Genomic DNA, 15,599 nt, shown 5'->3' with positions numbered 1-15,599 from the left:
TCCTTCAAACTAACCCCTCCCCAAGCCATCCTGCAACTCCAGAAGGGCTCCAGGCTGAGCCTCATATGCCTTTTCCTTCATCCCCCAGGAATGTATTTTCCTCTTGTATCCATTTGGGATGCTCTGAGCTGCAATTCACAGAGGCTCAAGGATTCCTGCAGGTCCCCAAGTCCGTTGTGTCTTTCTGCTCCACCAGCCATCACGTGTTGGCTTCTTTCTCCTGCTGGGTGCCTCATGACTGGAAGAGGAGAGCTTTAGCATCAGGCATCACAACCTCACCCCAGGAAGAAGGAAGGGGCTGGGCAAGGTACCTGCCATGCCTGTGCCTCGCAGAAGGAAATCCAAGCTTCCAGTCAAGTCCCTGAAGGGAAACTGACCCCCAACTCCTAGCTGCACAGGAGGCTGGGAGAGTGTAAGGTTTTCCAGCCTCTGTAGTCGGAGGCAGCATGGGAGACGGGGACTGGGATCTGTTGAGTTAGTCAACCAACAGCCTCTGCCTCATCCCCCCAGCTGTTCATGGAAGAGTTCCTGAGACTACACGGAAATGTCCAAGAATTTATCTCAGAACTGCTACCTGTAACATCAGAGGGCGACCTCTGGCTTTTGCACTGGGGGATTTTTATCCGTGGAGGAAGAGGAGGATTCAGTGGTCACCCTCCTTCCTGTCCTAGAGCAGCGGTGAAATCCCATCCAGGTGGCCATTAACCCAACTTGTCAACAATCATTATTTATCTTTTCTATGTACGTCTGTCTCTTGAACTGGATTAGAAGCTATTTGAGAAGAGGGATCTCATCTCATACTACTTTCTATTGTTAGGGACTTGAATTGGTGTCATGCACTCTGCCGTCTCTCAGGACACTCTCACGAATGACGAGGAGTGTGAGCCTGAACACCACGGGGTGGATGAAGAGACCACACACCTTTCCATGGGATACATGGCAGCCATACTCGGGAGACAGACTTTTTGGAAATGAAAACAATGTGTCTGTAGAATTGGAGGCACGTTAACTAGCGATGGGTTGGAAAATGTGCAAGCAGCGTATAAGTCCTCAAGTGTAATACTGCTTTCAAAAGCAGGTTTGGGAGTGTTACTAAATTTGGTTTACCCTTTCTCCTCCTTGTTTTCATTCATGTGTTCATTCATTCAGCAAAATTAATTGGGCCCCTACTATGTACTAGGATTCTGAAAACTCAGAAATGAATAACACAGTCCCCGCCCTTAGAGCTTGTGAGGAAGCTAACAAATAAACACATGATCTTCTTGCATCTATGGAACGCTGTTTTAGTCTTACACCCAAAGTGCATTAGGAGCTCAGAAATTCTGGGTTTAAATTAAGGGGAGTTCCCAGCCCTTTGGTGGGGTTTGCTTTAACTTCTTTTATTAGAAGCCCTGGGTTAGAAAGGGCTTTCTAGCCAGACAGGCTGGGCTATAAATCCTGGGTCTGCCATTGACCATGGAACCCTGGGAGGTTTTCTAATATCAGTGACCTCATGTGCCACCTGTCAATGTATTGCCTTTCAGCTCTGAATGTACCCTTCAATACATGCTGGGTGGTAACAGAATTTCCTTAACCATTTCTCTTTTAAAGTAACACAATGTGAAGCTTTCTCAGCAAAGGACACTGGAAGGACCCTGCAGAAGGAAGAGGGTGCCTGCCACTTTCAGCATCACTCGGGAGTCCATGCTACGGGTTTGTGGTCATCCCACTGAGCCTGTCCCAGCTCAGCGTGGCCTGAAACACGGTCCGTCTGTGGCCTAGCGATAACCTTCCTGTGGCTCTCTGCTCAGAAGCCAGAACTCTACATGGCCTGCCTGCTCTGAAGGCCTGTCTGTCCCAACATTCAGGCTCCCTCTATAAGCCCTGCACGGCCTGTACACAGGGCTGGGGCTCCCTCTCCCCAGCCCACCTCACGGAGCCCACCCACTCTCAAGGCCTTGGCCTTGGCCCTGCCAGGGTCTGGACTCCCACTGTGCCAGGGTCTGGACTCCCACTGTACCCTAGGCACTGGATGCTTCTGGCCTGCACACGGAAGGGTGGCCTATTGCTTGCCCCAAATTCAGACCAGCTGTGGCCTGGCTAAACCAGTGAACTTTTCTGCTATCTGGTGGGCTGACTATATCTTCTGAGGTCTGAGTCCCTCCCAAGTTATCCCCCCTTGGCATTCTCCCTCATTTTGAAGCACCATAGGGTTTCCATATATCATACCCTTCTATTGCAGTTAACAATTGTTTATATTCAACCTCCTTTATTTAACCTTCTGTGTGGTTTCTGCCTTCTGATTGGACAGACCCAGGCTGTTCACCTCGTTAGTAAAGAAGAGATGATAGTATCAGTATTTCAGATTTCTTTTACCAGTCAAATGAGGAAGCTTATGTAAAGCCTAAAGCTCTGCTCATCAAGGTTGCCCAATTTTCTCCTTGAGTTAACCACTCCTTTCTTTTCGCAGAGAGCAAGGGAAACTTAATGTCAGGCATTTTGCAGGGTGCTGCTGCTGACGTACATGTGGTTAGCCATAGAGGAAGAGACAGAGGGTCAGAGAGGCCAAAGAGGTTATGTGGGGTCATGCATGCAATAGATGGAGCTGAACCCAGATGGCCAGTCCTCCTGTCCATACTCCACACCCCACCCTGGGCTTCCTCCTAGAGCCTCAAACCCTCCTTTTTTCACTTGAATAAGAACGACTTTCCTGCAAAACAAAACCTCCTGTGTCTCACCACTCACTCCATAGTGAGAATAGCTGAGCGGCAGGAGAGTCTTTTGCTGGAGTTCTTTCATAATGACTTAACCAGGAGATCTCCTAAAAGAGCAGTCTGACTCATTTGAAAGGCACAAGTCTGTGGTTTCCCTTTCTCTATGAGTCAGTCTCTGAATGAGACCCGTGGAGCCTGCCTTTGGAACTGCTGTGCACTAAGCTTCCCAGGTGCTTAGAACAGAGCTTGGTATGTAGTAGATGCTCAGTAAATTTCAGTCAAGTGGACAAATTTACGTGGTCAATGATTTGCCATATTTCTCTCCATGCAGGGCTTCACTAGGCTATTTTAAAGTAGGTTTTGTTATAAAAGCGAGAGGGGCAGAGCAGTACACCTTAAGAGGAACAACTATGTTGTAATCAAGGCATGATATGATGTCTCTGATGTTATATCCTAATGACCAAACTCATCCGAACCAAAACTTAACTTGTCCTGTGTTCCACCCTCTCCAGGGGCGAGGGTCTTTTGGGCGTCAGCCTATGACCCTGTTGATATCGTAGGTGGGTAGTGTCCCAATAGGTAACACAGTGGCTCTTTAACCGGAGCCCTTTGAAAAATAGCATCGAGTGCCTAGCAGAGAATTCTCCACATGGCAGGTACCTCATAAACGCCTGTTGGCACTGGTGATATTTCAATGACGGCAAGATCTTAAAATAAAGGACTGACATGAGTAATGGAGATTCCAGCAGGGGAGGGAGGCTCAAGAGAAGGTTGTGGTGTTTTTCATTGAACCATCTTCCAAATCATGACCAGGAAGCTACCCACCCTTCCTGTGCTTGATACTTCATTATAATTGTGCTATACCTCATTATTAAAACATGACCCTAAATAGCAAATGAAAAGAACGTTTTCTACATGTGATAGGTGTTCAGAGCTAGAGGCAAAACAAAATATACATTAAATTCCTCAACACTGTAGGAAACCTTATTCCTTATTTCCCAGGAATTATCTTTCTTGTTTCTGTTTTAACATGATGGGGAAAAAAGGGGAGGCTATAGAAAGAGAGTAAGTACATTTCCCTTTTTAGAAACAATAGGATGGGAACTGGTGGTGTCCCTGCTTAGGGTTAAAGGTCCCGTTTGGACAGTTGTGCCAAAGTCAGGAGCAGATAAAAGTCCAGTGCCTTTCAAATGTTGATGTTTAACAGGCGAAGCTGGGTAAAGTTGTCTTATTGAAGATCCATTCATTTACTCATTCTATCAACTCATACTTATGTGCACCTGCTGGGTGCTATTGACTGTGACAGGCCTTGAACATGACATTGAATGGGAGCTCCCTGCAGACGGGCATTTTGCCTGTATTGTATCCCTATTTGCCTGGCATATGCCCTGGTATACTGGAGGCATTCACTAAATATTTGTTGAATCAATGAATGGCCCCAGTCCTCATGGAGTTTAAAGCACAGTTAATCGTACTAAATTTCTTTTTATTCAGTTAGCACTTTATGCCAGTCAGGTCTGACTTAAATGAACATCAGGGAAGCTTGCAGGAGAATATGAGAGGTGAATCACTGATGCCAGGAAGGAGCCTGGAGGGACTATGGAAAGAGGTGTGGTTACAGTGTTCTGTTTCTCGTGTAGAGATTGGCTGCGGGGCAGTAAGACAGGCTCCTGTGGTTTATGGAAATAAGCCTTAGGACTCAGAGCCCCCTGCACAGGAGTATTCCAGCTCTGTCAGAGACACCTGCTCTCTTCCTCTCCTTAGAAGTGCAAACATTGGCTCCTGCACACTCCGATGGGGCTGCTCCCCAAAACAGGAGTCTTGGGGGCGAAGGTGGAGTTGTTTGCCAAAAATGAGCAACAGTTCCCTTTTTGTTGGCTGGGTATAATTGTGATATATATTGAAATAACTGGTGCACTAGAGTGTCAAGAGACAAGAGCTGAGTCAAACAGCTTGCTGCCAGAGGCCTGATGGGTTCTCTGCTCACAAAATGAAAGTCACCCCTCCCTCCCTCCTTCTCCATTCCTTTACCCTTCTCTTTCTCTGTCTCTCTCTCTTCCCCCAAACCTAAGCAGTCCTAAATTCCCTACTTCTTGTGGACATAGTTTGCCAGCCACAGGGCCTGTCTTTGAAAGTGGAGAAGGCATTCCAGCATTTTATAACCTTCCTAAAGCAAAAATGATTGGCAGCGCTGATGACCAATCGTGACCACAGTAATTCATTAGCGGTGGGTTCAAAGGACAGGCCTCTCTCTGTGTTCTTTAGTAACATTTTTAACCAGCAAGGTGTCATATTTTGGGAACAAAGACTGTTTATTCTACTTGACAAACATTACATAGTTGATCTATTATAATCCTATGAAATGCATCTTTCTGGAAAGATGAACACAAACTCTTGTGACTTGATCAAAATAGTTTACATTCAATTTGGTTCTATCTTTGTTTCTGAGAGAAAACAATCATGAACTGATGGCTGTTGGAAAGCTTGTTGCTTATAATGGGGAATTTTACCAAGGGTCCCTTGGAACACACAGTTGCTTAAATTTGCATATTTTCCCAGGAAGTCTCTAAGAGCTAGAGAGAGTTTGGGGATTAATGCTTAGATTTCAGTCCTCTGCTGCTAGTCTTCTGCTCCATTGCCACAGCCCCAGGGATGCGCACTCTTGCGTTTGCAGGTATGCCCTGTTGGGGGCCATCCCAGGAGCAATTCCATTAATATCACTTTTCCTCTTCCTAGGTGCAAATTCAGGAAACAGTCAGAGAGAGAATCTCTCCCAGCCGGATGCCATCTCTCTTGGAATCTGCTGGGGAGAAGTCTGCATTCACTGAGACCACAACAAATTTTTTACCCAGCTTAGGAGGGATCAATGAAGAAAGCACATCATTGGCCCCACACTTGGAGGCAGAAAGCTGTACTCAAGGCTCACAGCATGCAGAAGGCCACGAGAGAGAAGATAGCACAAGTGTACTGTCCTGGGAAGACCTAGGACATGAGCTGAGCATCCCAGAAGCCAATAATGAAAATATGTCCCCATGTGAGCTGTCAGTGCATGTCCCGCAGGACATGTCTCTCTCTGTTGCTTCCCCTGAACCCACAAACACCGTCTCCATCACGAAAACTACATGCAGTGGGACAAGGGGCAGAGAAGTAGCATGCGTGACGGAGTGTCTTGGAGCAGGTGGCCAAGGAGCATGTGATACCATGGAGTCTCCTGATGGATCCCCAGCTGATAAATATTTGCCTCAAGAAATTTGCTCCCTGGACTTAGAATTGGCAGAAGGTCAAAGCAAAGTAGCTGATTTATGTTCTCCTGACAAGACACTGGACGTTCTTTTTCAGACACAAGGTTCTGAGCTGCCCCTGTCCACCTGTGAAAGCAGCAAGGTTAGGAACTCATCTGTGTCCCCACTTTTTATCAGTACTTTCACCTGGAACACTTCACACAATTCCAGTGAAGGTGCCACAGAAGAAAATCTAGCTGAGGTGGCCTCTTCCACCTCCACAGTGGCCTCTGCAATACAGGCTGGCCAGGAAGGGCCGAGCACCAGCAACTCTGGAGGGCTTGAAGCAAGACAGCCTCCACCTTCTGACAGCAATGCTTTTGTGCAGTTTACAGAGGGAGGTGGCGAGATCCCCAGGACCCACGGCCCAGACACTGGAGATACACCAGCCAGTCATGGGTCAGTTGTGAAGTCTTCTCACAAGAAGTCAACATTAGCTACTCATCTTGAGTGTCTTCGGGTGACCAGGGAGAGTGGGGACACATCAACTGTTACCTTTGCCAGCAATGTCCACCCCGCCAAATACCATCCTGTTTCAATCGCTGGGCACAGCCACACAGAGGGCCTGGGGGAGAGCTCACTTCAGGCACCAGAAGAAAATATTTTCCAACTTCACTCCAATGTGCAGCTGGATCATATTTTAAATGCTTCCACAATTGAAACTCCAGAAGAGCCCCTTTGCATGAATCCCAGTGAACCAGGAGTCCGTGCCCACGAGGCTCAGCTCCCACAGGGAGAGGGTTTCTGTGGCAAGCCCGCTCTTCAGACGGATAAGCAGCCTGGAGGTAAGAGCTGGACCGCAGTCAGAGCGGACAATAGGAGTGAGACAACTCAGCGGGGCCAGCCCCACCAGCGTTCTCTTTCTGAAGATGATTGCCAGGAAAGTTTGCCCACAACTTCTGCTGTACAAGGGCAAATACAGTTGGTGCCCTTGGACCACTCGTCAGCACACTCCAGGGAGGAGAGAGGGCAGAGCGGGGGGACCAGCGTGTCCATGGGGGCTGCAGCTACTGTGGACGGGGGAGGGCAGGTGCTGACCAGGGCTCTGCCTCCCTCTAATACTCTCCTGGGGGAGACCAAAGGAGGCGGACCAGGACTTTGCGAAGCAGGCAGAAAGCTGAAGATTATAACCCTAGAGGCTCCCATTGTGGAAGACTGGTCACCAAGGCAACTGACAGATTCTGGGTGCCAGGGGTCAGAAGCTGGTCCCGAGACTAATGACAGGGTCTGGGCTATAGCTGACTTTCTCAGATCAGATGCTCTTGTGCCTGACCGGGCCCCCTGTGAAGCAGCAGTAGGTCCCTGTCCTCAGGCTGAGGTTGGCTCAGCCCTTGCTAGTAATAGAGAGATCCATGACAGTGAAGAACAAACGTGTGTGCGATGGGCCAGGGGGCAGAGAAGACATGCACCTGGGGGTCGTCTTTCTTCCTGGTATTTGGGCCAACCCAGATTCCTGGAGTCATCTGTGGATCCTGTAGGTGAAAAGGAATTCTGTGTCACAGATGTGGAATCAGAGGCTTCCAAAACTGGAGGGAAGGCAAATATTAACAATGTGAGTCGAAACCAAGAGGAAAACCACATCAAGGTGGATCGTCCTGCATTCTTTAAAGAGGCTCTGATTGGCCCTAAAATCCTAGAGTCCTCTGTAGATCCCGTTGATGAAGCAGGGGTGCTGGCGTTTGACCCGTGTCACTGGGGCTGCACGCTGGGCGATGGAAGGAAGCCAGGGGAGAAGCTCAGCCGCGGGGCACCAGAGCCTTCTGAATCCACGTTGGAGGTCAGTAACTTGAACCATGGAAACCTGAGCCAGAGAGTGGAGGTCCAGCCTGCCCTCCTGCACATTCCATGGCCCCAGCAAAGTGGGGAAACCATTCCAAGTGAAAACAGCATCCCCCGAAACCAAGAAGACAGAGAGACAGTGGAGGCGGCGCAGAGTCAACACGACAAAGCAAACGTGGGTGCCCAGCCTGCTGTTCGGCAAGTCCCATGTCCTGACGAAGACAGGGAAACAATTCCAAGTGGTTGCACCGCCGGCCAAACACAGGAGGACAGTGAGCAACACTTAAGGGAGGCGGAACCAAGTAACAAGGCAGCAGAATGTGCGTTCCCCACTCTTCCTCTTTCTAGTTGTCTTGCAATAATGACTCGTGCATCTGTTGGAGACGATACTCACAACTCCACAGGTCAGATTCATCATGTCCCTGAGGATGATTTAGTTGAGCCCAGAAACCATCCGCATGTATTTTCCGATTCAGAGGAAACAGGAGTAATTGAGAGTGAGAGTGGGAAATGCTTGTCCTCTCCTGGTGATCACACTTGGTTACCCTGTACTTCATGGCCAGAAGGAGACGTCCCAAGCTCTCCAGTGAGCCACAAAATTGAGGAACCCCAAACAGAGGAGTCCCAAATTGGGGAAACCCCGCCCGCAAGCGTGTCTTGCTCCCCGGCAGTGAGTTCGGCATTCAGTTTAGAAGAATGCACGTCTGAGAAAGCTACCAAGACCCTGCACGGCCCGTGTGGCCGGGGGTGCACGCTGGGCGATGGGAGAAAGCCGCGGGGGAAGCTCAGCCCCGGGGCAGCCCAGACCCGCCGATTCCCAGGGGCCCTGCCAGCAGAGACGGGGGCAGAGGGGATCAAGAAGAAGCAAGAAACCTCAGGAGGCGGACATATAGCTGAGGGAGTAAAAAGGAAAATTCTGTCCAGGGTGGCTGCCCTGAGGCTGAGGTTGGAAGAGAAGGACAACGTCAGAAAGAGCTCAAGCTTTCTTAAAAAGATGCCTAAACTCGAAGCAGCTGTATTACGCACGGATGAGATGAACGACCCCAAAAAGCCACCTTACAAAAGAGAAGGAAAAGGTGAGGCTCTCTTGCTGTCTGTCGTTGAAGTTTGGGTTTGTTGACCGGATGCCAAGTTCCTGTGCCATCCTGAGTCCTTTGAACTAAGGTGCGTGTCCACCGGGTAGGCACTGATGCTCTGGCTGCGACCAAGTGGCGTGGCAGGTAAGCCTGTGATTCTCACACTTGTGCACCCTCAGAACCACCTGGAGGGCTCATGAAAACACAGATTGCTGGGCTCTGTCTCCAGGGTTTGATTCGGTGTGTTGCACTCAAGAAACTACATTTCTAACAAGTTCCCAGGTGATGTGTGGGGACAACCACTTGATACACGGCTGCCTGTAGGTATGTTTAATCAAGAGAGTGTAAGATGCCTTTCTGTTTAATTATCCTTTAGAAATGTGTTAAAAGATCAACAGAAACATTAATCAGTGTAGCGCATTAGCATAGTTAAATAGACCACATGCAAAGCAGGGTTTATGTAAATGAACATTGAGGTACAATTTGGTAGACTCCTCTTTGATCTGTGATTTTCATTGAAAACTTATTTGAATATTGGATTTTCTTCCAAATTTGAGTATAAAATTAATTTCCAATTCATGCATCCTCCCTTTAATCTGAGTCTAAACTGCTCTGGGCTCTCGGTTCCAGCCTCCAGGCCACTGGAGGCTCAGGGCCCTTGTATTACAGTCCCTTCTGCTTTGCTGGGGAATCATGTCAACCCCAAACTCTTTCCCACTACCCGAATTTAGGATCTTTTATCTCAGAGCTTTTCTTTCCCTTCCCATGAAACCTGGTGAAAGTCTGAAGAGAAAAGATCGCACTAGATGAGGTGCCTGCGTGCGCTGGAGCAGAACGCCGCGCCCCACCCTAACCCGGGGAGGGCTTGGCAGCTAGTGTTCTGCGTCAGATCGGCTCTCTGCCCCTGCTGCAGAAAGGATTAACTACAAACTGGCTTCTGAAGAGTTTGGAGGTATCCAACCACATTCCTAGTATATATGTTTTAAAACATTTAAGGAGAATGAAGCGATGTTTTAAAAGATCTCTAAAGTGGTTTCAGCCAAGAGAGAAACATGCCTTTTGAATCCCTGCCTGGGGTTACTCGGTTATTCGTGTTACCGTGGCAGCAAGTACTACCGGGATGAGCTTCTGCACAGCCTCCCCCCACACCCCCCAACACAGCTTCTGGACAGTGGTGCCCTGGCACCAGAGGCCTGGGGGGTGGGAGTGTGTGTGTGGTGGGTGGGTGGGTGAGTGGGTGGGGGCGTTAGGGCCGACTTGGTGATTCTGAAAGAAAGAAAGCAAACTGACTAACTTTTTACATTCACAGCTTAGTACACCAAACTTTATGTTTACTTCTCTATCCTTTCCCCTCAACACTCGGCCAGAATCCACACAGAAGATAGACCTGTCTACACTCCCAGGCCCCCTTTTAGCTCCTTCATCAGCATTTCTCCCTCTAACCCCACAAACAGGGGTCCTTTCCACAGCCCTGAGACCCCTTGCCCAAGCCAGACCCTCATTCAGTTCTGCTGCGCACTTCATGTCCCTCTCACTGTCCCTGCAGCTTCCTCTGTGTTCACAAGTTACGGTGGGTTGTGACAGGGCCGACAGCCTTTGGGTACACATTCTGCTATCCAAGTGTCTGTTCGCTTGGAGACGGAGGCACGGAGGCACGTGTAAAATCATTGACTATTTCACAGTGATGGAATTTGAGGCATCAGAGCAAGCAAAGTATCAGTATTGGGGACTTCTGGCTTGGATGTGGATTATACACTGTTTGGTGGAGTTACGGAACTTGGGCTGTAATAGAGTGACACCACATTTCCAATAACCTCTTCGCTTGCCAAATTATTGAGACCTCCCGGCTACGTTAGCCCTCCTTGTCTTGTTCCAATGTCTATGCTGCCGCCCAGTGGCTTCCCTCGGTAATTACACATTTACCTTGCTTGCAGAGCTGTCATTTCTGATTTTAAAAGGCGATATTCAAAAATCTCCGCCTAACCCTTGGGAATTGTTTCCTTACTGCTTCTCTTTCATTCAAGCAGACGCTCCTCTTCTGCTAATGACATTGACAGCAGATGTCACTGCGATCCAGTAGGGTATCTTCATCACAGGCAACTGATCCAGGGGGAACATGGATGAATAGTGTTCAGCAAATAATTTAAAGTTGAGTTGTCTGTTACATCCGGGGACTTAGTCACAATGACGTGGATGATCCAGATTTTATTCTACTTCCTAATCCCCAGCTCTGATTTAGAGCTGAATCACCCGGTGATCATTTAAAAGCATCTTTCCTTGACTCAGGTCCTATAACTAACTGGATGTCTAGATCCCTGCCCCTCCCATCTTTAAAAAAAATGTCTCTCAAGTTCTACTCCACTTTGTGCATTACAGACCTCACTCAAGGAATTTTAAGTAATGAAAAGTGGGTTTTCATTTGGATTGACTTGTTCATTTTCTGACTGTTCAGTCGAGCCCCATCTTCCCCTCAGACACTCGGTTTCCTCATCCATATATCAAGGGTAAAAATTAGTATCCCTGATTTTGGAATCGTTGTGAAATAAATGTGACAAAATGGAAAAGTCTTTTTGCCCGCTGTAAACCTCTTTGCAACTATTATAAGAACACCGACCTACAAATCTCTCATTTCCAGCTCCGGTATTACTGGAAAAGATCCAAGCCGAGATTGTCCCAGACCACTCTGGAAATGTAAAATTAAGCTGCCAGTTTGCAGAAATTCATGAAGATTCTACTATCTGGTGGACAAAAGATTCAAAGTCAATAGCCCACATGCAGAGAAGGTGCGATATTTGCCCTGGTCGCTTTTCACAGTGGTTGTTTATTTCATGATATAGTGCGAAAAGGAAATGATAAATTATAGGAAGTGAAAAGGAAAACTGAAGCAGGAACTCCACACCGCAAGTATCCAAGGAGAGTAAGTAATGGAGACAGATGTCCAGATAAGGAACTGGGGAGGGGTGGTTCTCTGGTTCTGCCTATTGAGTTGGGCAGCCTTAGGAAGGCATGAAACCTGTCATTACATTTTTTACCTCAGGGGAACATGTCAAATCATCTAGTTGGAGGTCCTGTGGTCCCAAGATTGAAGAGCTCTCTTCTGTGTGTCTGTGAATTTTGCTGTGCTTTCTGTTTCATAAATTCCCGTTAACTGGACAAAGCTCAAACAAAGCTAAGATGGAGAATTAAAAGGAAAAAATAATCCATGAGGTTACAGAAAAGTAGTAGCTGTTGGGAGGGATAAGCAGCTGTCTCTGAGGCAGGAAAACCAGTTTATTCCTGGGGCCCTAGGCCAAAGCAGGAGAGAGGAAAGATGGGGGAGCAGATTGAGTGTCATTGCCAAGAATACCCCATGTGAGGTGCACCTGATAATGGCTTCCTAAAGCAACTTCCTGGCAGTAAATGTTTGTTTAAGTGAAGCGATGAACTCTAGCTTCATCTGACACACTTGAGGAGGTATGGCTTGTTCTAGAAACACATCACCTGGTTCGATGGAAACCAGCATACGTCAAACAATCCTCAGAAGCTTCTTTTTGTTGAAGGAGGTCCAGGTTCAGCTTCCCAAGACACAGGAGGTATTCCTATCCTCTTAATCTTGTCACAAGTAACTGAAAAAGTAAGCACAATCTGAGAGTTTTCTGTACAATTAAGTATGTTTGCTTGGAACATATGTCTGGAAATTATGTCCCATATGCAACAAAGGAAGATTGGAGCTGTATTTCTTTTCTATAACATCACACACCAGGAAATCTAAGTGGATTGTGATGATGTAATCAAAGCCACTTTGCCTAACACGTCAGCATTACCCTGCTTGTCTAATGTATGGCTTAAGAAGAATTATAATGGAGAATGAATGGTTTGATTTTTAAATCAAAGACATTCCCTAGAGCTTTAAAGAAAGTAGTATTAATTATTCATGTAAAATACTTTCTGGTAGCCATCAGCCAAGAACAATTAACCACTGTTTTTTGAAGACTTGTTCTAAGCTTGGAATTGGCACTTGAGACTTTCAGATCCCTTTCCCATTTGAGGTGTCTTTAGAAAGCCTGACCTCCCCCCAGGGAGCATACGACATTAGTAAGCGTACTATTTACTAATGACATGTGGCCAAGCCTTTAAAATCTTTAGTGATGTTTGCTTCATTTCTTCTTGGCTTCACTGTGTAGCTTATGTGTATCCATTCACCTTTTCTATGGTAACATTTGAGACTATTTGGGAGTCATAACCCCTGTGTGTATTAAAGATCACTTCTATTATTGCAGGTGGGTTTTCAAATGTTATCACATTTCTTTCACCTCTAATTCTAGCTGAGTGTTTCTTTTACATGTTCCTCCAAGAAACATGTCTCACTTTACTGTCAAGAAACAGTTTTGCAAATGTTGAAATCTCTCACATGAATATAACATGAACACGTAGCAAGATCTTCAGCTCATTAAATAACAAGGAATGAGTACCACAGTAAAGCTGTTCAAAGGAGCATTTGAGGAATGGAGATTTATAGGGCAATCTGGCAAGAGAAGCCTAAAATAAAATTGCAAACAGACACAAAACTGGTTAATGTTTGACCGGTAATAAACCTTGGGGGTTGTCTTTTCTCTTGGACAGAAACCTTCAAGTTACGACTTCAAAGTGTCTGGGTGGCTTCTATTTAAATAGTAAACAGTAAAGTCAAACCCAGGAGCATTCTCCTGTAATTAAGGTGTCCCTGGGTGAGCCCGGCAAACAGTGACAAGGATACGGCATCATACTTCGGCCTTTCTACCCCAGGTCTGAATGCTTTCTCTTAACAAACCAAAGTCTGGAAATCAGATGTCAGGATACTTTCTTGTGGGTTGGGCAAGGCGAATATATTCTGAGGAAACTAAGAAAAAAGTGGTAGCTTTTCTTGAGTGTGATGGTGGTATGGCCTGGCTCCGCGAAGTTCTCAAGCTGGCACCCCCAGTGATGGTTCCTGGGCATCAGGGCCTTCTTGGTAACCAGACGCATTCTCCAGTCTGGGAATGGGGGCACTTGTGAGTGTGCTGGGCTTTCTAAAGGGCAGTTCTCCCTGCTGGACAACGAGGGGCGAAGAGCAGCTGCCGTGGAAGGCAGGTTCTCGTTGGTGGCCACACTCAGCCCAGACTGGAGGGAGTGAGGTGGGTGCTGCCAGCCCCCCGCTGCTGCTCCCTGGGGCTGGTGTTGGGTGACAGGGTCTCCCGAGAAGTCCCCAGGCTGGGTGCCATCTTCCTCAGTTCAGTCCCTGGTGGTGGTATTCCGGTTGCACCTGTCGCCTGGGCTTCCTTTGTGTTCAGCTCCCTAGCTCAGCTCCACTCCTGTTCAGCCCTTTCTGCATTTGCCCATTTCTTCTCCTAAAAGTAAAATGGTTGGTCCCTCATAGGATAAATAGGATAACGGGATGTTTCCCAAACTTTCCCCCTATTGATTCACAAAAACAAGTTCATTTCCTTTCACTTCCCGCAGTGTACATCTGTACTGTCTGTTAGTACTTCTCCTCCCAGACCTCCAGACCCTCAAGGGCAAGGGCTGGGCCATTGAATCTCCCAGTTCTGGGCCCGCAGCCGCTAACTCACACTCCTGGGTGGTGACCCCTCACCACACTCGGTCCTTTGCTGAGGATTCACATGCCTGGTGTCAGATCCTCCTCTCTGCACATCCGAGAGGTGGTCTTGCTCTTTCCTATTTCCCAGATGAGGAAACAGGGTGAGGCTTTGTAATATGCCTAGTTACCTAGCTCAGGATTTGACTCCAGGGCTTCCTGACTTCCAAGCTATCCCTCCCAGAAAAAGGCTTGGGTGAGAGTAGTGGGCCCAAACAGAAAAAGGCCTCCAAGGCTCCATACCAAGTATCAGAGCATCAGGAATTTCTGCACCTGAAGGAAGATATTTGCAGGACAATTCTAGCTTAGTCCCCCGCCTCTCTGATGGACTTCAGCTGCCCGTTTCAGAGACAGAAATGCCATGCTGATCCGTAGGCCAGGAGAGGACACTGCACCAGCCCCCTGTGACTCTCTCAGTCCTTTGCAGCTCTACCCTTACACCTGGTTGAATATAAGGGGAAATTTTCCCCTATGCCTGGGTTAAAAGTTCCTGTCCACTTTCAACCACGCATTCAGGAAGTACTTGGTGGCCCCATCAAGGGGGAAGTGGTATGAGTTAGTGGACTTGGTTTTAAGTCACTGGTACATTCGAGAAGAGGCAGGTGTAAATCAGAGACTTAAAGTCCAACTCAACATGAACGTTTTTCTTGAATGTGCCACTGAGACAAACTCAAGGTAAATGGATTTTGTTGTTGAGGTGTGTCATGACCTCAGACTGAAACATACGCTGCGCACACACAACCCTGATGGATGTTTAAACAAGACGCATTATATAGAACACAACTAGAGTGATATTTGAATAGCCTTTCTTTGTCAGCAAAGTGTTTTGTTTGAGACTTTGGAATAAAATTGTGGCTTTAACCGTCATCCCAGGAATGCCAGATGTGAGGACAGGGGTTTGAGGGGAGGCAGCCTAATGAGGTCAAGACAAAGGTTCCTGAGTCAGGCTTTCTTGGGTTAAGTCCTGGGCCTGCCCTTATCCTTTGTGTGACCTCAGGCCATTTGCTTGATCTCTCCATGCCTCAGTTTCCTCATCTGTGAACTGGAAGTAGTAATAGTACATTTCTTATTAGATTGCTCTGAGGATGGCATGAAATGGACTATTGAGTGATTAGTACAATGCCTGGTACATATCAAATACTCAGTACACACAACTGTCACCATCGTCAATGTCACT

At 47.4% G+C, this 15,599-nt stretch overlaps 1 protein-coding gene across 3 annotated transcripts in view; it reads left to right on the top strand.

Moving 5' to 3' along the window:
• ALPK2 (alpha kinase 2) overlaps nt 1-15,599 on the top strand; it is a 98,635-nt gene that overhangs the window by 58,798 nt on the left and 24,238 nt on the right. For 2 of the 3 annotated variants that reach the window (XM_037016102.2, XM_037016091.2), the window contains 2 exons: nt 5,430-8,829; nt 11,465-11,612. In XM_037016102.2, coding sequence (XP_036871997.2) covers nt 5,430-8,829; nt 11,465-11,612 — 3,548 coding nt within the window. Of the gene's footprint in view, nt 1-5,429; nt 8,830-9,642; nt 9,782-11,464; nt 11,613-15,599 lie in introns of those variants that run through there. The other variant, XM_073213146.1, reaches the window with a different exon arrangement.

Source organism: Manis javanica, chromosome 9, assembly GCF_040802235.1.
Source record: "Manis javanica isolate MJ-LG chromosome 9, MJ_LKY, whole genome shotgun sequence".
Taxonomy (NCBI): domain Eukaryota; kingdom Metazoa; phylum Chordata; class Mammalia; order Pholidota; family Manidae; genus Manis; species Manis javanica.
The sequence above is the reverse complement of the archived record's forward strand: the minus strand, read 5'-3'. Positions and strand labels throughout refer to the sequence as shown.